At 45.0% G+C, this 22,775-nt stretch overlaps 1 protein-coding gene across 3 annotated transcripts in view; it reads right to left on the bottom strand.

Annotated features, from left to right (window-relative positions):
* Nucleotides 1-22,775, bottom strand: part of deaf1 (DEAF1 transcription factor) — a gene marked incomplete at its 5' end in the record, with an annotated part of 38,412 nt that overhangs the window by 9,160 nt on the left and 6,477 nt on the right. For all 3 annotated transcript variants that reach the window (XM_080762463.1, XM_080762462.1, XM_080762461.1), the window contains 5 exons: nt 10,913-11,035; nt 14,346-14,469; nt 16,343-16,387; nt 16,952-17,017; nt 21,558-21,697. In XM_080762463.1, the coding sequence (XP_080618589.1) occupies nt 10,913-11,035; nt 14,346-14,469; nt 16,343-16,387; nt 16,952-17,017; nt 21,558-21,697 (498 nt within the window). The remainder of the gene's footprint in view (nt 1-10,912; nt 11,036-14,345; nt 14,470-16,342; nt 16,388-16,951; nt 17,018-21,557; nt 21,698-22,775) is intronic.

The following is a 22,775-nucleotide window of genomic DNA, read 5'->3' on the forward strand; positions in this document are numbered from 1 at the left end:
GAAGTGTGGTACACAAAACCGCACACGGTTTGTGGCCTTGGTTTGGGAGAGAACCTCTGTGAGAGTCTGTCACGTATTTACAGGATGTGACATTGTGAGTGCCTTTGCTGCAGTCATGGAAATCTGAATGCACTCAGGTTATTGAAGAAAACCCTGATTTTCAAGAGACATTCAAACAACTTGGCCAGACTTGGGAATTGGGATGTTTCAACAGAGTTCTTTGGCCGACTGCAGCAGTTCACTTGTAGCTGGTACCTGTCTGGGACCACCTCCAGTGACGTGAACCAGATCCGCTACCATCTTTTCTGTGCCAGGAGAGGGGAGGCTGATTCCAGTCAACTCCCACCATGTGGAGAATGTCTATTTCTCCATGCCCTCCGTGCCAATTACCAGACTAGAACATGGAGATGCTCTCTCTGCAGACTCACCCATCTGTACCAGATCCCACACAGAGTGGATGGACATTCATAGACTCTGAACTAGAGTGCGCAATTGCGCATGCACATCAATGCGTGACTATGTCATTATTCCAGCAATTACGTGTACACTTCAAAACACCTGCCCCAAAGTATGACGCACTGAGCTCGAATCCACCGGCCACGGAAATGCCAAGTGGTTTGAGGCTCAAACTGATTTACAGTCCTACTGGGGGTCCAGAACAGGTGCATGAAGTACATGTGCTCCCACTACAGTTACTACTTACTAGTCAAATAATTACTCAGACCTTAAGACAAGAAAGCTCAAGTTATGGCTACGGACAGTTATAGTAATGGTGCGTTGCGTTCACACGTCAATGATGACGTCAATGGCCGTGTGAGCAACAGATCTACAAATCTATCTTGGCATATGCCTCGTGTGTGTGAACACAACATTAGGCATTTAAAGGATGTGATATAGCTTTTAGCTATAGGATAGCTTTTAGGGACAAACTCACTCAGTATCGCTCACAAGAGTAGGAACAGCCTGCGAGCGTGCATGTGTCTGTTTTGATTGAAATATGTATTAACAGTTTGCAGAATTACAGTACATTTCAAGCACAAACTCAATACAAAGACTGTTAACTGTGAGTGAACCGACCCAATAAAGCATTACACTTGTTTACAAACCAGCTCAGTGGCCTTGTGGTTAGAGTGTCCGGGGATTGAACCCCAACCTCCCAGTCTCAGGGCGGACAGTCCGCCCTGAGACTGGGAGGTTGGGGTTCAATCCCCGGCCAGGTCCTCATGGCTCGGCAAGGCTACTTACTGTACTACTTGTTTACAAGAGGTGCTGTGTGTGTGTGTGTGTGTGTGTGTGTGTCTTGTTTACAAGAGGGTCTGTGCGTGCGTGCGTGTGTGCGTGCGTGCATGCTAAAAAGACAGGGCCAGACAGTCTAGTCTGTCTGCGAGGGATTTTCCCATCAGCCGATTTACACACTGTCCTCAATTCACAATTTCACACAGTCTGCTACACAAGGCACTCGGAAAACAGATTTGCTGCTAGTGCGTGTGTGTGTGCGTGAACTGTGTGTGTGTGTGTGTGTGTGTGTGTGTGTGTGTGTAAATGCTCATTGGTTCCCAGAGCAGGGCTCTGCTCCCTGCATCCCCTGCTAGGTCTAACAACAACAACACAATAACTCATTGATGGACAAACGGCCTAGTCTTGTTCACACGCTGTGGCAAAGCCAATCGAAAGCGTGCCGTCTTCACCTGTCACTCAATGTGCCGCTACGTAGCGACATCCCATGTGAGCGGCCGTGTCCTGCATCCGTCTGATAAAAACGGGGGATTGGATCTCGCTGGGGGGCTTTTTTTTCTCCAAAACCAGCCAATCAGGGCAGCTCGACCGCAGCGTCTGCTCTGCTGTGTGTGAATCGCAGACGAGCGGTGGAGAGGAGCGGTGCGATGGTTAATTGCTCGCTGAATTATTCATGCCATGGCGACGTGTGCCATTCACACACAAACTTCAATGACAAGTCAGTGGGTGTGGAAGGAAATTATCAAAATGAATGGGTGGGAGATAGGAGGGCGTGAGATACTAGCCCAATCAGAGCCCAACAGGGGCTATAGGTGAGATGCTGAGGCCTCGGTAACACTTGCTATGCATCCAATCCAGTTTATTTATATAGCACGTTTCAAAACTCAGAGTTTACAAAGTGCTGTACAGGAGAAAAATGAAAACAAATGCACTAAAGCTACCACACAGTCAATCACTCCCACTTTTCACACAGGCATTGACCATAATAATATGGAGGGCGTAACAAAGCCCTTTTTTCGATTTAACACATTCATGATTAATAATTAATTTATTAGTGAATAAAGAATGCGAAAACGCACCAAGGGGGCAATATCTCACAACGGGTAAGGGCTAGTAAATATAATTGTGTTCATGAGAAGATTATAATTATCTTTTAAGTGTGTTCATAATGCGTTATAAACGTGGGATGCATAGCAAGTCTTACCATGCAAATCCGATGGGAGTCGCATTGTTTGACCAAACATTTGTGTTTGATGAGCCTCATCAAACACAATTATATTTGTGATAATTCAGCAATCCAGTCAAACCCTAGTCAAACACACAGACTTCATTATTTTTCTGGCAATAGAATGCAAATGTCTAATTGTGCTACTGTTATCTGCTACAAATGCTTGACGTTTCATCCAGTTAAGGTGGAGTTTTGTCTTGAGACAACTTGTTTGACACTTTGACACAATTTGAAATAGGTACAGTATCTGGAGCGAAGGTGTCAGTGTGTGTGTGTGTGTGTGTGTGTGTGTGTGTGTGTGTGTGTGCGTGCGTGCGTGCGTGCGTGCGTGCGTGTGTGTGTGTGTGTGGGTGTGTGCTGGTGCGTGTTTGCATGAAAGGTCATTCACTTTGCTGCCAAACAACGAACACGAAGCACACTGAAGTACTGAATACATAGAGTACTCACTGAAGTACTGAATACATGCAGTACTCACTGAAGTACTGAATACATGGAGTACTCACTGAAGTACTGAATACATGCAGTATACTCACTGAAGTACTGAATACATGCAGTACTCACTGAAGTACTGAATACATGCAGTACTCACTGAAGTACTGAATACACAGTACTAACTGTTGTAAACTCTAAGTACTGCACCCTCGTCTGGTTTGACAGACAGGTAGTGTGTGCAGGCTGACCTTGCTGTCTGAGATGTCTCTCGTAGCCTAACTATAAAGTATGCCACAGTTCAGGCAGTAGACAGTGTCTCACGTACAAGTACACAGCCATGGGGGAGAGAGAGAGAGAGAGAGAGAGAGAGAGAGAGAGAGAGAGAGAGAGAGAGAGAGAGAGAGAGAGAGAGAGAGAGAGAGAGAGAGAAAGAGTGAGGGGGGACAAAGAAGAGATATAGAGAGAGGAAATTAGAAGATGCATGCCTGTTTGGTTAGGGTGATAGCTGGACTCCATTGGCTCCCTGTCAAGTTTTAAATCGATTTTTTTGGTTTATAAATCTCTACACAGGCTGAAGCCTCTGAACTTTTGTATTTGATTAAACTCAACCAGACCACTGAGGTCTGACAAACAGCTGCTCCTGACCGCCGTTCCCTCGACTAATCTCCAGATCCAGAGGAGGTTGTGCTTTCGCTGTTGCATAATACGCTCTGGAACGGCCTCTACCTTTTAACTCATTCAGACTTCTAAATCTAAATCAGTGGTGCTCAGACTTTTCCATGTCTAAAGGTAAGTAGTAAGTAGCCTTGTCGAGCCATGAGGCCCATAGGGGCAGGAGCCTATCTCCTGTTTCTGTAGCGTGAGGCAGCTTGATGTACAAGTACACCCCCTGGACATGACGCTAGTATGCCACATTGCCACAGGAACCCCCCCCCCCCACTCCAACCCTTGATGCTGAGTGTCAAGCAGGGAGGCACTGGGTCCCAGCCGGGGATTTAACCCCAACCTCCCAGTCTCAGGGCGGACACTCTAACCACAAGGCCACTGAGCTGGTTCCATGTCTCAAGGACCCCTAGAATTATCTGTATTCGGCCACCGACCCCAATGTGAAAATGTTTTGTATACAGGGACCACCACATGAGCAAAGATTTGAGTTAAAAACGTTCGCCGTGAAAGAATATAATATTCAAAGGTTTGACACACGTTTTCACAATTAAATAACATTTTCAGATCTACAAGCTATAAAAAAAAATATGGTTAAAGTGGTTAAAAGCTAAGGTGACCCAGATGTGTACCCAGGTCTTAATGTGCTAATGTCCCTCACTACACTGCCGGGCCATAGAAAAGCGTATTATATTTTGAAAAAGAAAACCCTGAAATTCACCCCGGGTGAACCAGACCAGAACCAGACCATAACTAATCTGGCGATCGTCACTTTCAAAGTCATCCGAAGCGTTAATATTGTAATTATTTTAATGAGCTCCTAACAGCGACAGTGGCCCCCACCCCTGGCCCATTGAGGCGTTCAAGTCTCGTCTCAAGACAGTGACTCATCTCTTTTCTATGGCCTTTGATCACGCCTGAGGACTTTCACTAATTGCATTGTGTACTGATGAAGATAACGTGGATAATGTTCTGTTGTTGTTTTATCTGAACCATGCCTTTGGTACCATGTGGGTGCACTGGTCTGAACCATGCCTTTGGTACCATGTGGGTGCACTGGTCTGAACAATGCCTTTGATACCATGTGGGTGCACTGGTCTGAACAATGCCTTTGATACCATGTGGGTGCACTGGTCTGAACCATGCCTTTGGTACCATGTGGGTGCACTGGTCTGAACAATGCCTTTGATACCATGTGGGTGCACTGGTCTGAACAATGCCTTTGATACCATGTGGGTGCACTGGCAGAGTCTGGCAAGATTTTTTTCCGAGCGGTGCCTCCACTCCATTACGCAGCTATGTGTGTCCACTTACGTGTCTGTCTCTGTGTCTGTCTCTGTCTCTGTGTCAGAGCACGGAAAGCTGCACCATGGTAACTTTGTCATTTCTCGACCGTTTCGTTACGGCCGAGAAATGTTTCGGAAAGGCTCGCCGGAACTGGGCCGGCCCCCTGGGTGCATTCCTGTGGGTCTGGGATGTTCCGGAGACCCCCACCCCCCGAGGTAACTGTCATTTCTCGAAGAAACATCCAATAGCCACTTTTCCAAAAGTGATGACTCATCACATTTGTGCCGAAAGCTATTGGTAAGCATTTATTTTGCAGATTGGTCACAAATTTGTCTAACTTTCCCTAACTAAGTGCACGACATGAAATGCAACCAAGCACAGAGCAGACATTCCAGTTCCATTGTTCTATTGTTGCTGAGCCTCTACAGCCAGAGTTTGGCTATGAATCCACCTGGGTCCCATTTTCAGCAAAGGCCATTTGTAACTGTAACAAAATAGGCTGATGCAATCTGGGTGCTCATAATAATTCGGTCCAGATGAAAAACCTATATATTATATTACATCTAACATGTTAAAACAAATCTGAGTTCACTGGACATAACTGGAAAGGTTGATAATGTTTGGCCTACAAGGTACAAAATGAGGTGTACCTTTTTTCACTGGGTAGTGGGTACAGGCTCATGGGTATCTCCTACACCCAACATGTCACAAACGAGGAAGCCCACATGATGACCTTCTGACCGGCACTGTCATAAAGCGTAAACTGAGGTGATACGGACACATCACCAGATCCTCAGGCCTTGCAAAGACCATCCTGGAAGGCAGGATGGTCTTTGCAAGGTGCGAGGTGGCAGGAGAAGAGGGAGACAAAAGAAAAGATGGGAAGATAACATCGGAGAATGAAATGGACACACTTGAAACTCAGCGAGGCAATGAGAGCTGCCGAGGACAGAGTCAGAGAGGGATGGAGGGAGCTGGGGGTGCCCCAACGACCCTCCAGGGTTACGGGATAAGAAATTACAGATACAGACAAGAATGCCAGTGGTGGAAAGTAACTAAGTACATTTACTTGAGTACAATTTTGAGTACTTTATCCACCACCAGAATGTGCCGATGTTCCTCAGGCACGGTACAGTGCTCGTACTGGCACAGCTGGGAGACACAATGCATCTGTACCCGTTTAGGTACAGTTAGTGTGTAATGATGCAGTTCGTTCCTATAGTTGCAGCTCAGTCACTCATACTAAGTGGAAAATGGTAAATAAATGGTGCATTTACAGTATATAGCGCCCTTATATCCAAGGTGCTTTACATAGATTGTGCATTACATTCACCCATTCACACACACATTCACACACCGATGCCGGGGGAAACCATGCAAGGCACCAACCAGCACACCAGAGAGAGCTGAAGTAAAGCGCATCGGACAAGATGGCGCCGCACTATGGCGACATGGTTCTACTCTTGTTTTGTACTGTCCTTCTTGTTTGTGTATCTATGGTTGTCTGTATATGTCGAGTATGAACCAAGACAAATTCCTATCAACTTGTTGACATGGCAAATAAATTACTGAATCTTGAAGATCCATCGATACATACAGATTTTATCGTAATTATTACAGTACAATTCATAATATAAAGCCATTTAACACTTTAATGATATTTTTTTACTTTTGTCAAATTCATTTAATTTTAGATGGTGGTCAGCCAAAAGCTCACAGTCACTCACAACTGGCCAATAAAAAAAGGTACTGGTTCTGTTCAGAATTAGAACCTCGATAAGGTGCATGCTCGTTATCAATAAATATTTAACGAGCTCCATCCCTACGCCCTAACTGCTCCCGATAAGCAGGCCAGGTTTGCGTGTGTGTGCGTGTGTGTGTGCGCGCACACATGCGCGTGTGAGGATGTGGATGAAGGTGCTAGTAGTACTATACAGTATATGAATGCACAATCTTCCCTTTGTAGGGTTAATAATTTAACTCTGAGAATGTACAAATGTAACCAAATGCACCCCAAAACATTCTCAGAGTAACAACAACACGGAAGAAAGTACTCACATTTTTCACTTAAGTAAAAGTATTAATACTAATCCCGTAGGGTAGGTATACTCTCACAAAAAACATGTGAGGGCGCCTGATGGAGGGGAAAGGAACTGGTTGGAATAACGTGTTCCTTCCACGTGCTACGTCCAACCAGGGAAACTCCCCCCTGTCAGGTGTAAAGGAGCAACTTGGACACGGAGGGTGTGTAGAGCCCAGGATCACATTCGATAATTGACACAGGGGTGATATATGGGTTACAAAATCGTAACCCACTGCCTCTGAGATGCAGTGGAGTAGAAAAGTACTGAAAATGTGACATAAACTCAAATAAAGTACAGATACCGCAAAATTGTACTTAAGTACAGCAGCTTAAATAAAATGAGCAGACAGGCGAGACGATAGTTGGTTGCACTGGGTATGTATAAGTGACGGTTTCCAGAGGTGAAGCAGTCTGGGGCTCCGCTCAGGCATCGGCAGACAGACAGGGCTCGCCTCCCACTACTAGACGTCTCCTAAAATAACCAGACATCCATCTTGAGCCCGGGCTATGGGGGTCTAATTGTGTGAGGATCAGTGGGAGGAACAGGAACACACACAGGTGTGTGGTCTGGGGTCAGTGGGGTGTGCATTGTGTTGACAAGTGTATATGTGTGTGTTGAGTACTAACTAGGTGAATGTTGGCATGTGCTCTGACAAGTACTGTCAGAGTGTGTGACATACACGTGTGTGAAATACACGTGTGTGTGAGTGTGTGAAATACACGTGTGTGGCCGACCTGTGTGTGGCCGACACGGGGGGGGGGGGGGGGGGGATTCTCTAACAGACAGACAGACAGAGAGAGACAGAGAGATTGCTAAGGATATAGAACATTCATGAGCTGCGCAACTGCCGGCCCGTGGGCCACATGCTGCCCTAACCTTCAATGTAGCCTGTATAGGTTAATATCGGAATACTGATGTAGCGCCTAGCTACTTATCCAACATGGTTGAATTTTATGTGCCGCCATGTACCTTAACCCATTTTAGGCGGGAACCACATGTGTTAGCATTACTTTATGCTTTAGCTATTTAAAAATAGCAGATCTACAAGCTCATAGCACGCCACGGCGCGCTACGAGCTTGTATACCCTCACAAAAGGGCCTTTCTGTGCGGAGTTTGCAAGTTCTCCCCTTGTCCCCTAGGGTATAGGTATACCCTCACATGTTCTCCCCTTGTCCCCTAGGGTAGGTATACCCTCACATGTTCTCCCCTTGTCCCCTAGGCTAGGGTATAGGTATACCCTCACAAAAGGGCCTTTCTGTGCGGAGTTTGCATGTTCTCCCCTTGTCCCCTAGGGTATAGGTATACCCTCACATGTTCTCCCCTTGTCCCCTAGGGTAGGGTATAGGTATACCCTCACAAAAGGGCCTTTCTGTGCAGAGTTTGCATGTTCTCCCCTTGTCCCCTAGGGTATAGGTATACCCTCACAAAAGACATGCAGTAATCCTGGTCTCTAAAACTGCCTCGCCCCTGGCCAGCCGGGGCGCCTGAGGGAGAGAAAAGGAACTGGTTGGAATAACGTGTTCCTTCCAACTGGGGAAACTCCAGTGTCAGGTGAAAAAGAAAAAGAAAGAAGACTCCTCAAATTGGAGGTCAAGAAATTCAACAGAAAAAGGGAGTAAGAATCTCAAGAGGGGGAAGTGCAGCGGATTGTCTGGTTGAGTCATTATTATTAGGAAATTATTACTAGTCAGTGGACAATTGGTTGAGAAACAGTGGGATGTATACACATGGGATGCATACTGTAGCTATAGTGTTACAAAAGCATTAATCTTAGCCCATATCCTCGCCCAACGCAACAGTGGTCCCCAGGTTGACTTTTAGTCCGGGTGGTGGTCCCTGGTTCACAATCAGTTGAAAACCCCTGCACTAGACAATTGACACTGGGTGAAAAACATGGATTATAAAAGTTGTGGGATAAAAATGACGGCTCATTCTTCACCCAGTAAGAAAGAACTCATACAGTACACTGTACATGTTGGGGTTCCCTGGCAGAGAAACGTGAGGCCGGCCGCCGTCTCGGGGGACCTTGTTAAATTGGACAGGAAGGTGGGGGAAAGAACAGTATGTGTGTCAGCCAATCGGCATGCATGGCAGGCATGGGATCTGCCGGGCATCCCTGCACATGGCGCATGATAGATGGGATGATGAATAATGAGCTCTGGGGTTTGAGGCCACACGTGGAGAGATGTGCTGGGATATTATCTGGTGCAGAACCGTGCAGTCTGGGGCTGGGGGGGGAGCCAGAGACATTCTATCTGGGGCTGGGGGGAGAGTACCTCCACATAGTTTAGACACTGGAACGTGACGCATACAGTGGCACACACGCACGGCGCACGCACACACAAGGTCAAAATGCCACTGTTGCTGGGGGCAGTGCCTTTAAATATCCGGCGTGGCCCACCCAAGGGGAGGGAAGTCGGAACAGGTAACATCACCGAGGGGCTAGAGAAGCCCCTTCACACAAGCTGTGGTGGAACACGTGTCAGAAGCACTTTGACTCAGACATAGTGATGATCGTACTAATGAGCAATTTCCTCCGTGCAGAATATGCAATATGTGCTGCCCATGTCAAGCTGGTTTTTTTGCATGTCCTAACAAAGGTCATGTCTGATTATTTAAAATTTATATCTGTCTTATTATTTAGCAGTGCTCTGTATTACAACTTGAACCCGAGCGTCAATGTCTTTCTGCGCATGTCATTATACGCAAACATTTTGGTAAGAATAACAGATCTACAAGCTCGCAATGGGTTGTGACTGCGAGCTTGTAGAAATGAGAAAAAACTAATAGCAATTAAAACAATAACAAAAGAAAAGAAAAAAACAAGACAAGACAAGAGCATTCAGGTGTATAGCTAGCCAGCAACTCAACCAGATTACAAACAATGGTGGTAGTACATGAAATATATAACCAATCTGTAAAACAGTTCATATACAGTATAAGTTAATACCAGCTCAGTGGCCTTGTGGTTAGAGTGTGAGACTGAGAGGTCGGGGGTTCGATCCCCGGCCGGGTCATACCAAAGACTGTAGAAATGGGACCCAGTGCCTCCTTGCTTGACACTCAGCATCATGGGTTGGATTGGGGGTAAGTCCCTGCGACATACTAGCGTCATGTCCAGGGGGTGTACTTGCACATCAAGCTGCCTCAAGCTACAGAAACAGGAGATAGGCTCCTGCCCTATGGGCCCCATGGCTCGGCAAGGCTACCTACTTACTATAAGTTAATACCCTTCGCCTCCTATCCCATGCCCAATAAAGATACTCTGAAAAAGCAAAAACATGGTGAAAGAGAAACTCAACCACTGCACCACTCTCACACTCCACCAAATCCAGACCGGGTGTGGACTTTTTTAAACAATTACAACTCTCAGTCAGATCATAAAACAAAGGGGGAAAAAAGGATTTCATTCAGATCACAGTATTCACATATCCTGTCCTCCTCAACAACACCCCTATATCTTCCTGTTTCAATGTGCAACAATGCCACAATGTATGTGTGCATACAGTGACCTCCGACTTCTTTCTAAGCATAACATATTGTTTACCTTATGGTAAAATTGAGGACATCTCCTCTGTTATATCTCTTGGGGGCAGACCCACATGTAAACTATTTGATCTATTTAGATTCTTGGCAAAGAAATGTATCTTAATTTTAAAGGAAGACAGATGACATACTTTCAGAACATATGTGGAGTCGACGGCCCAAATAATGTCACTATTGCCCCTGGAGAGACCTAACCCAATTCGCGCCAACATTAATTAATCCCTCGATAGCGTATTGCCAAGGTTTTATCGCGCGTAATACTTACTTTGAAGAGCCAAATATCCGTAACCGGATGTTACAATAATGACAAACTGCTGTTTAAAACTGTAGTTTTACCTATAAGGCCTCCTAATGATGGGCCTGCTGTGTGTGTGTGTGTGTGTGTGTGTGTGTGTGTGTGTGTGTGTGTGTGTGTGTGTGTGTGTGTGTGTGTACCTGCAGTGCTCGTGAACACCTCGCTCTGGGACGACCCCTCTGATGAGATGATGGCGGTGGCAGGCGACCGGTCAAAGGTCAAGGTGCCTGACGTGGTGATCTGACCCGACGGGGACACGGTGACTGACCAGGGAGAGAGGGGGGGAGGGGGTGGGGGGGTGGAGTGGACAAGTTCAACATGTTATGTTTTAAACCATTAATACCTACAAATGTCTTAGAAATCATGACAGTTTTCTGAAAAACCTATGTTTCTTCTATAACAGAGTGACTCTCAAACTATTTCATGTCAAGGACCCTCAGAATTAGCTGTATCTGTCCGCAGACCCCCATCCGAAAAAATATTTACATTTCATAGCACAATTCTGGAGATATAAGGCAGCCACTGGTAATTTACTGATAATTGATCGGTTCAGCTTAAGTTTAAAAAGAGTTGTTAATCTTAAACCCCAATCCCCCGCCGGCGGGGGCAGCGGCTGTCCACCTCATGAACAGCTCTCAGCGGGTAAATGGGGCTGGTCAAGGTCTCAGGTTCCAACTCTGATATTTTGGCTTCTAAAACTTAAGCTGAGTTTTCTGAAAACGTGATGATACACAGAGGCATCATCCGGCTTCAAAGGTAAAAGCGTATAGGTGGCACCAGGCATCAATGGGGACCGGTCTGTAAATATGATGATGATGATGTGACTATAATATATTGGAAAGGTTCTATAAATACAATGCATTAATGTATTCATTCATTCAGACACTACAGCAGCATAGCACTAGTGCAGTGTGGTCTTCAATCCTTTTCCACATCAAAGACCATTATTTATTCAGCATTTGAGCCACGGAGCCCGGACCACCATTTGATGACATCTAGCCTCTCAGACCCAAACTGAAGATTTTTTTAATGTCATTGGATACGACGATTTTAGTTTATTGATGTGGCACCACAGGTATACCATAGGAGAGATATCAGCAAACGTTGATCACAATAACAATTCTTCTAATTGTGTAGACTACTTGTAATGCAGATGTTTAATAAAAACTATTGAATTCTTGCCGGTTTGGGCCATGACTGAGTGAGACGCAGGACACATCGCTTCCACAATTACAATATGCCCTTTGGCTTCATGTTACACTCTCAAAGGTTAAAGGTCTACAAGGGTCCATTTGGTTACCAACATTTAGCTGGGGACCACCTGGAAGTTGGGTTTCTAGGCCAGCAGGGGGTGCTATACTGTAGCCATCAACAAGCACAAGTCAAGGGCAAAGTAATCTTACAAATGAGAAGCAATCTCATTGTGTCAGATTTAATTTAAAAAAAGATAATGAGATTTATGAGAAAGAGATAATGTCATTTAGCACACAGTTACAGTACTGCATGTGAATTTTCACACACCACTGCACACATGTTATTGTCCTTCATTTCTTGTGGCACATTAACTGAACACAATTCCTGCGCACGCACGCACGCACGCACGCACGCACATTGATTTGTGGGATAACTGGACTATAATTCTCATAATGCTTTGGTGCACTGCTCCTCCTTGAGGATAGGATGAGGGCTGTCTTACTGAGACAACATGTAGTCCAGGAGGGAAGTGAGCCCAGTGTCCATCATGACATCAGAGACACTGGGCTCACGGCTTTAAAATATCTAAAACCACATATTACACACATAAAAAGACCCCAGGAAAGTGTTCTAAATCTTCCAAACGTCATTAACAAATATTGTTGACGTGACGTTTCCCTTTAACTTAAATGCAAATACATTGGACATAAAAAACACGATTAAGATTCTAATACTAGTGATTCACTGATTGTAACAGCTGAAAAAACTAACGCCGTATTGTGCCAAATATAAGACGACTCTGATTATAAGACGGCCCCCATTTTTCAAGACTCATGTGTGGAAAAAGAACATTGAATGTCAAAGAGTCTAGTCCCCGATTAGAATACGACCCCATTTTTTAGGATATACTTCCATTGTAAAAATATATATATTCTTATATTCGGGCCAATAGGGTACATCAATATTCAGCGGGCCATTCTGGACGGGAACCTCTTTTGGTGTTTTAACTAAGCATTATGTTATACTTTAGCTATTGAAAAATAGCAGATCTACAAGCTCGTAGCGCGCCACCGAGTGGCGCGCTACGAGCTTGTAGGTCTGCTATTTTTTGAAAAATCGTGAAAATGTGGCACAAATCTTTGAATATATATTCTTTCAGAATCCTTTTTTTTTCAGGCCTAAATGGGTTAAAAGTGGGTGTTGCATGTGTCCCCTGGGCCGGCCAGTTGCCCATGTATGGCATAGGAGCTGCTATATGGCCCACTTTACCTTTCTCCTAGTGACCCAAAATCAACAGACATGAAGAGCAGTTGATCCAAGGTTGAAGCAGAGCAAGACATCTTGCGTACAAACTAGGCCAAGCAGCAGTGCCATACTTCTTGTGCATGCTTACAGTAGGCCAGGGACCTGGGTCAATGACAACTAAATATGTATTTTTCTTTTGTTGAATGAACACATTCCCTCCTACTGTTACCATAGGCGGTAACCGGGAGGCCAGTGCCCGTGAAATGCACGAAATAAGCAGAGAAGAAGAGCGGTGTTATGGTAGTTTTGAACTGGAATTGTTAATCGTCCATGTTCTACTAAAGGTCGTGACTGTAATCTGTTGTCTCAAATTAATTTGCTAACCGTGATGTTGAATAAATATTTTATTAAGCTCTGAACATCGTACTTTATCCCATTATGAGCCCTAAAACCAATAAAGATCATGTGTGTGTGTGTGTGTGTGTGTGTGTGTGTGTGTGTGTGTGTGTGTGTGTGTGTGTGTGTGTGTGTGTGTGTGTGTGTGTGTGTGTGTGTGTGTGTGTGTGCGCGAGAGGCGCACAGAGGACGCTATACAGTAGCGGTGGCTAGCGATTTTGGCCAAGATGAGTTTAATAGCTTTCCACGAGATATCTGGAGGTTTACATGGATTGTGTTAAAATCGTTATGATTTGAGTCTGCCAGAAATAAATCAACACAGGGTGTACCAGGTGAAAAGGGGTGGTGGGGGGGGGGGCAACAGCATTCATAACAAAGCAGAGTGAAGGCAAACGAAGCCACAGAAAAGTGGAGGGATGGAAAGAGAAGGTTATAGTTGCAATTATCCAAAACATATTGATCCTACCCAGGATTCAAACACGGGTCTCCCCCCACGAGGGCTGAGATTTCTAAAGCTCAGGGCTAGGACGGATCAGAGTTGGATCAATCCTCCTCCAACTCTGAAGCTAAGATTTGACTAGAGCTAATGTAATTTATGACTAAAACATGACCAAATCTGGTTGATAATGAGGTCCAATGTGTCTAGGAAGCGACTTACATGCGGCCCCCGGAATCACGGATTGATATTCTTGGACTTACAAGTGGCCCCTGGAGTCAGGGTGATATTCTTGGACTTACATGTGGCCCCTGGAGTCAGGGTGATGTTCTTGGGAGATGGGAGGTCCTTCTTATCGGGGGTGGTTGGCTGGTCGCTGTCCTTCTTCCTTCTCTTGTACGGGACGAACAGTCTCACCGGGCCCGTCTGGGGGGGGGAGTGAGGGAAAGATATACTTTGATTAAAGTATAATGTGTAACAGTGAAATTAATTGAGTGACAAAGAAACGGTGACTTTCCTAATGTCTTGGAAATACACAATGTTTTGGTCAAGCGACAGTAATATAAACTAGAAAAGTGTGCTCCTTGCAGGTCCCGCAAACTTTGGAAAGCAGTGTCCTATATTAGGCAAGTGAAATGGGACCTGGAAAATGACCTGTACCCCAGAGATAATGTGCACTGATTTCTGTGAGTTTTGGACAGAATCTGTAGGCGTAGTAGAAAAAAGTGTGTTTTGAAGAAAACTGTCAGAAAATCCATATTTTTTGTATGACCTACGGTTCAAGAGTTAAACTCTTAAACCCCAGGGGGGTCCAGGAGGGGAAATAAAAAATATCTGAGTTGGAACCTGAGACCTTGACCAGCCCCATTTACCCGCTGAGAGATGTTCATGAGGTGGACAGCTGCTGCCCTCGCCGGCGGGGATTGGGGTTTAAGAGGATAGGCCAAAACGACACCATGATGAGATTAGAAGAATTTGGGGCATCATGTGAGGCATTTTGTGCAAAACCCCTGCAACCCCTGAAATGTGACAGATACGTCTTGGTCACAGAGACGACAGAGTATACGAGTTGCATGAGCAGTGGCGTAAATATCGACGTTGCAACCGGAGCGATGCACCGGGGCCCAGCGCCACCAAGGGGCCCATGAAGGGGGAAGAAGAAGAGGAAAAAAAAGAGTCAGGACTAGACGATGGTGAAAGCCTGGTTTCAGGCTAGGTTTAGCCCTTTCCACACCTCAGCGGCTCTTTGGATAGTGTGGCAGCACCTATACTGTGTTCATGGCGCGCTGCCTGTGCCTGTCATCAGCACAAGCTCAGCTGTAGACTATTTTGTCACGTTCCGTCGCGCTAATGAAACACTAGATGGGATTGTTACGTCATGTCAGCAGTCAGCACTATCAGAAGATGTAACCCAGGTAAAGTAATCTGTCACTCTGCAAGTTTAACTAAAGTTTGTCTAAAGTCATTTCTGATAGCCTGCAGGCAGCAGGCTGCAGCCCTGCAGTGTCAGATATACAGATTGATTAAAAACGTGTGTGTGTGTGTGTGTGTGTGTGTGTGTGTGTGTGTGTGTGTGTGTGTGTGTGTGTGTGTGTGTGTGTGAATGGGTGAATGTAATGCACAATCTACGTAAATCTATAGTGTACTCGGTGCGGAAGATTCAAGGCCAATGTGAATCATGGCCAACGGGGACCAGGCAATCGTATTCGGGAACAGTATCAATCTGCCCTAAATGACAGTCATCGGTCAATTTAGCGCTATGATTACCATCACATGATGGAGATCATCATCAGACAGAAGTGTTTTTTTAGCTTATGCTGTAGTGTACATGTCAGAGGACATTTTGTCTGCATTCACTGAATTAACCCCTTTTGTGCGGGAACCCCTTTTGGTGTTAGCTTTATGTTGTGCTTTAGCTATTGAAAAATAGCAGACCTACAAGCTCGTAGAGCGCCACTCGGTGGCGCGCTATGATCTTGTAGGTCTGCTATTTTTGAAGAATCGTTAAAATGTTTATTTCAGAAAACTGGAGGATTTAGAAGAGTTCTTTTTAATTTCGAGGTCAGGCCTGAATGGGTTAAATTGGTGCACGGAGCAATAATGGGAACTTGAACTTGAACTTTTCAGCATCATCATTCTCAACGATAAATGAATCAGCGTGTCTAGCCGTACTCTGTCAGAAGCGATTGTTCTTATTAAGTCGGTAAATCAGAGAAGGCTAAATGAAAAACCTTGGAGAGTGGATTGGTTGACTGATCTCTGCTCTTCTGTGACCGGAAGATAAATCAATTAAAATTACCATGCCCATGTTCTCCGCCGCGAAAGAGTCACCATCCTTGGAACACTAGGAGGAGAGGGTGAGGGGGAGAGAGAGAGAGAGAGAGAGAGAGAGAGAGAGAGAGAGAGAGAGAAAGAGACAGAAAGAGAGATAGTAAGAGAGAAAGAAAGAAAGAAAATATACGGTCACTGACAATTATTGAATAGGAAGTGCACTGACCTAATCAATCCAGACTAATATACATCAATACACACACGCACACGCACACACACACACACACACACACACACACACACACACACACACACACAAACTAATCTATAATATCAATAGATAGTCCACTAATGGTTAAAGCCACTTAGCAGCCTTATTAAATCATAAAAAAGACTGAAACTAAATAAACTAATACATCTGCATTATATGGTAGATGGATTTAGTAGTGGTGGTGGCGGCATCACAAATTACCACGTCATCCCAAATCCAGACAGAGAGTTGTATTCCCAGACTAGGCCAGCGGGCATAGAAACCCCCCCCCCCCCCCCCCCTCCCCACACACACAGTCACACACACACACACACACACACACACACACACACACACACACAGCTCAGCGTGGTGCCAACTACTCACCAACTCCAGGTCATCGCAGCAGGCTGCACACGTACACGAGGCGGCGTGGGGATTCAGGATGTTTTCCTGGAGGAGAACCAACACCATTCATCATCACACCATTAACCCATTTAGGACTGTTAGCCATTCTAAAAAAAAACGTCTTCGAAATCCTAAACGTTTTCTGAAAAGTCTATGTTTCTATGTGTGGCGCTCAACCTTTCTCCATGTCTAGGACCCCCAGAATTATATGTATTTAGCCACGGACCCCCATCTGAAAATATGTTGTTCAAGGGACCCGCCCAGAAGCAAAGATTTGAGTTAAAAACATTCACTCCGAACGAATAATGTATATATTCAAAGATTTGCACCACATTTTCATGATTTTTCGAAAAATAGCTAAAGTATAACATAATGCTAAAAACACCAAAAGGGGTTCCCGCCCAGAATGGTTTAACCCATTCTGACCGGGCACCCATTTTGGTGTTGGCATCATGTTATGCTTTAGCTATTGAAAAATAGCAGATCTACAAGCTCATATCGCGCCACCGAGTGGCGCGATATGAGCTTGTAGGTCTGCTATTTTTGAAAAATTCGAAGAACGACTGACATTTTTAGAATCTGATCTCAGGTCAGAATGGGTTCATCAGACCAGTGTGTGTCCAGTGGAAACCTTGTATGAATCTGATCTCAGGTCAGAATGGGTTAACCACGTGAACCCTATTCTGGGCATGTCTAGACAGGAGAGGTTTGGGACGCCTAGGGGGTCCTCAGAGTTACCACACGGGGGGGGCTGATCCGGGACGCCTAGGGGGTCCTCAGAGTTACCACACGGGGGGGGGGCTGATTGTATTCTTCATTTTTGTTGGTTTTCCTCAAACACTTGGCCTTTTCCTCAACCCTAGCAGTTCTATTCTGAGGGGAACATTGGCTGAACAAATAGCAGATCTGGGAGCTCACACACTGCGAGGTGTTGTGAGCTTGTAGATCGGCTATTTTATGTCAAAGAGATTTGGTATAGAGTGCAAAAGTACAAAGTCAAGATATTGAGTGGTTAATGTCTGAAAAAATATATACTGTATATAATAATAATAATAATAATATACGATTTATATAGCGCTTTTCTAGGTACCCAAAGTCGCTTTACAGAAAGAAGTACAGACATATTTATTAGGAAACAAATTAAAAGGTTTAAAAGGTTAAAAACTAGAAATAAAATCGAAAGAGGGGCAAACAAGAAGGGTGTGTGTGTGTGTGTGTGTGTGTGTGTGTGTGTGTGGGGGGGGGGGGGGGGGGTTATGTAGGGAAAGCCAGTTTGAAAAGGTGCATGGGCTTTGAGTGTGCTTTACATTAACATGAATCTAACATATTAATAGAAAAGACATTGTGCACACAATCATTCATTTACACAACACTGCTGATAATAGTGCTGTCAAACAAGTCTAAGCTGGATATGAAATCTATGAAAAGTTGAATCTGTATTCTGTAACATCATTTTATACAATATTGTATCAGCCTGCTAATCACCCCCACCCAACAACTGCACTGGCTTCCTGTCAAGGTCCGTATCAACTATAAACTCCTCCTTCTCACCTACAAATGTCAAAAAGCCCTGTAGCTCCACAGTACCTCTCAGACCTCCTCCATAAAGCCCTGTAGCTCCACAGTACCTCTCAGACCTCCTCCATAAAGCCCTGTAGCTCCCCAGTACCTCTCAGACCTCCTCCATAAAGCCCTGTAGCTCCACAGTACCTCTCAGACCTCCTCCATAAAGCCCTGTAGCTCCACAGTACCTCTCAGACCTCCTCCATAAAGCCCTGTAGCTCCCCAGTACCTCTCAGACCTCCTCCATAAAGCCCTGTAGCTCCACAGTACCTCTCAGACCTCCTCCATAAAGCCCTGTAGCTCCCCAAGGCAGTCAAGCGAACCTTCGGGGACAGAGCGTTCAGTGTGGCAGCCCCCCCACCCTGTGGAACTCTCTTCCAATGCTCCAACACTGCAGGACTCTTTTAAGGCTGCCTTGAAAAGACACTTATTCTCTCAGGCTTATGGCATATAGCTTTTGATTGTTATTTTGTAAAGCGTCCTTGGGTTCATGAAAGGCGCTATTCAAATTCAAATTCAAGCTATTATTATTAAGCTTCTCTGCAGATCGGCCCTCTTCAGGAGTTGTGAGGGCTTCGCTTCTTTCCATGGATTTGGAACAAGCGACTTTTTCTTGACTTTTCCGTGACGTTGGATTATTTTTTTATTTTGGGTCGGGTTCGATTCAAGACTGTGGATCAAGACCTACAATGAACTATGAACCCCTTGTGCACAAATCTTACAAAAAATGATGAAATGTGAAAAAGAGAAATTTGTATAATTATTACACTGTGTGTAATATGTAATAATTAGGGGCCGGGATGTTGGTGACAGGTAGCCTATAGACAGCTCCACGGGTTGCTATGGTTTTAATCCAACCATGTGGAACAAGCACAGGAGCTCCTGAACAGAGTGGAGTCAGTGTGCCGAGGTTGACCTTAAGGCTAAATGAGGTATTGTGATTCTAAACCGGATTTCAGGCATTAAATAACCTTAACCTTTTTTGACATTTCTGAGACCATGCATGTTTATGGAAGATGCTTCCGAACATCAATTACTTTTCTAGTTCACGTAAACGTACTCTAACCGCACGTGGCAGATCTACAAGCTCGCAGAGCGCCGTGTTGTGAGCTTGTAGATCTACCATTTTCTGTGCGCAACATGCTTTCATAGACGACATGCTGGCTTCTATGGAATCCAAATGACTGAAATCAGTTAAAAAAAAGAAATTGTACATTTACAGTATATAGTTCCTTTATCCAAGGCGCTTTACATAGATTGTGCATTACATTCACCCATTCACACACACACATTCACACACCGATGACAGGGGAAACCATGCAAGGCACCAACCAAACATCGGGAGCAATTTGGGGTTCAGAGTCTTGCTCAAGGACACTTCAACACTAACTCTGGGGGAGCCCGGGTTCGAGCTGGCAACCTTGCGGTTACCATACGGCCACTCAGAATATATATATATTCAAAGATTTGCACATTGTCATGATTTTTCTAAAATAGCAGACCTACAAGCTAGATCTGCTATTTTTTCAATAGCTAAAGTATAACATTACACTTAAAACACCAAATGGGGTTCCCGCCCCCAAAACGGGTTAAAAGTCTGAGCACAAACCAAGGAGGGCAATCCAAAAGGGCCTGTCGATCACCGACTAACGAGCCACACAACGTACCTGGATCAGTCACTGCAGAGGGCCCCCCTGGCCCCCACAGACTCTACGACACTGACTCTGGATCAGACACTGCAGAGGGCCCCTGGCCCCCCACAGACTCTACGTCACTGACACAGCGTACCTGGATCAGACACTGCAGAGGGCCCCTGGCCCCCACAGACTCTACGACACTGACTCTGGATCAGACACTGCAGAGGGCCCCTGGCCCCCCACAGACTCTACGTCACTGACACAGCGTACCTGGATCAGACACTGCAGAGGGCCCCTGGCCCCCACAGACTCTACGTCACTGACCCTGGATCAGTCACTGCAGAGGGCCCCTGGCCCCCACAGACTCTACGTCACTGACGTAGAGGATGGCTCCGGGTAGAAGACAGAGTCAAGCAGTTGAAAATGGGGCTAACTTTCAAAATTGTAAATTCAGACCTGCCCTCTGTGCCCTCAGTCCCCATTTACTTAACCGATTACCTCACGAAGGTGAGCAACTCTCACAGCCACAACACTAGAGGGAGTATAAATAATGATCTGGTGCCACCCACATATAGAACAAATATGGGTAAATTCACTTTCCACAGCACTGCCACTCAGGTGTGGAATGCCCTGCCCCCTTCCCTCAAAACAAACAAATTAAAACCGGTCTGAAAAATCACCTATCAATGTCAGCGGGTAACAAGGAGAGAAGATGACTGCCCAACCTCCCTATACCCCCCTCCGAGTGATTTATTTGGTATTTAGATTTTTTTGGTACTGTAAATAGTACCAAAAAATGTAAATAGTTTTCATGTTTTTGAGGTATCTCGATTACTGTCATCATTGTGGTGTGAATGAATGCATTGGGACCCGAATGGAAACAAGACCGCAAGGTCTTTTTTCGGTGCTATCCTTTTGGATAAATGTGCTTTGACTGTACCATGTACTGTTTTGCATTTGTTATTGTCTAATAAAATAATCAAACTCCTCTGTGTGGAGTTTGCATGTTCTCCCCGTGTCCCCTAGGGTAGATACCCTCACAAAAACATGCAGTAATCCTGGTCTCTAAACTGCCTCCCCCTGGCCAGCCGGGGCGCCTGATGGAGGGGAAAGGAACTGGTTGGAATAACGTGTTCCTTCCACGCGCTACGTCCAACCAGGGAAACTCCCCCCTGTTAGGTGTAAAGGAGCAACTTGGACACTCAAGCATGAAGGAAGCATGAGTTAAGTCCGTTGCTCTTCCCAGGTTGGCGGAGGGTGTGTAGAGCCCAGGATCACATTAGATGATTGACACAGGGGTGAAAAATGGGTTACAAAATCGTGGGATAAAAAATATATATAAAAAAAAAAATAATAATCAATCAATCAAAACTGACACAGCGTACCTGGATCAGACACTGCAGAGGCCGTCCGGCGTAGCGGATGCTCCTCTTCCAGTCTTTGCTGCTCGCGCGGCCGGCCGCCGCCTCGAACTCGGTGGGCGTGTACCACTTGTTGTTGTGCCTGATGCAGCGACCCTTCCCACCTGTGGGTTCCAGTGAAATCATTACCATACACACAATCCTGTTTTTAATAGTGTGTTTTCTTTTGCTTTTATTCATTTGCTGTAGCACTTTGAGATTCTCACGAATATAAAGTGCGTTATAAATAAAATCCATTATTATTATTATTATTATTATTATCCTAGCTGAACCACGGGTTCAGGGAATGAACAGGAGGTGAACATCATCAATTCATGTAGAAATAATATATATAACTCATTTTGTTTTTCTTCTTCTTCGTGACAATTGTGAGATGCATTGTGATTCCTGTGTGATTCCTTATGTCATCGACTTGAGTAGATTCCAAACTCCAAAAATAAAATGAGAATTCTATCTCAAAAAGGGACAAAAACCATGGAACAACTACAAACCACATTCTCTGAGATAAGCTGTGATTTAAAAAAGTGAAATGGCTAAATGCAGGTCACGCTAAATCAGGCTATATAAAGTTGGTAATTGACTGCATTCATATTCTTGTTCTTTTTTTGTACTCTTTCCAACCACTTAAATGCCATTTACATGTACTTGTATTATTTGCACAAACCCAGTGACGTAAATGTAATGGGTCCCGTGACCCTGGGTGGTCTTTTAAATGGGTCCCAGGGACATTTTATGAGTCCTACTTCAATGAGAGTAGAGTACAGTACCGAGTACATAATTGCATCCCAGGACCCCTGGAGGGTGACATGATTGCATCCCTCCTCAATTTAGTGAGTGTACGGATGCGGGATGCAGGCTATTTGCATCACTGCTGAAACCACTATGGTGGAACACATCATGTGATGGTTAGGTTACACATTATTATACAATGTGTAGTACACATTCACACAGCAACCAATGCAAGACACCAATCGTATCCTCCTCGTATCCGGGTGGCGGGTGCAGTACTTAGTTTAGACAGTATTTGGTTTAGACTAGTCATTGGTTAGACCAGTCATTAGTCCTACAACTACAACCTATCTCAAACCCTCACCCTAACCCTAAATTCCCACGGGGCAGCACACCTAAACCTAACCTTAACCCATGTCTAACCACTGACTATAGTCTAAACTAAGTATGCAC

Source organism: Protomyctophum bolini (assembly GCF_963924005.1).
Source record: "Protomyctophum bolini genome assembly, chromosome: 4".
Taxonomy (NCBI): domain Eukaryota; kingdom Metazoa; phylum Chordata; class Actinopteri; order Myctophiformes; family Myctophidae; genus Protomyctophum; species Protomyctophum bolini.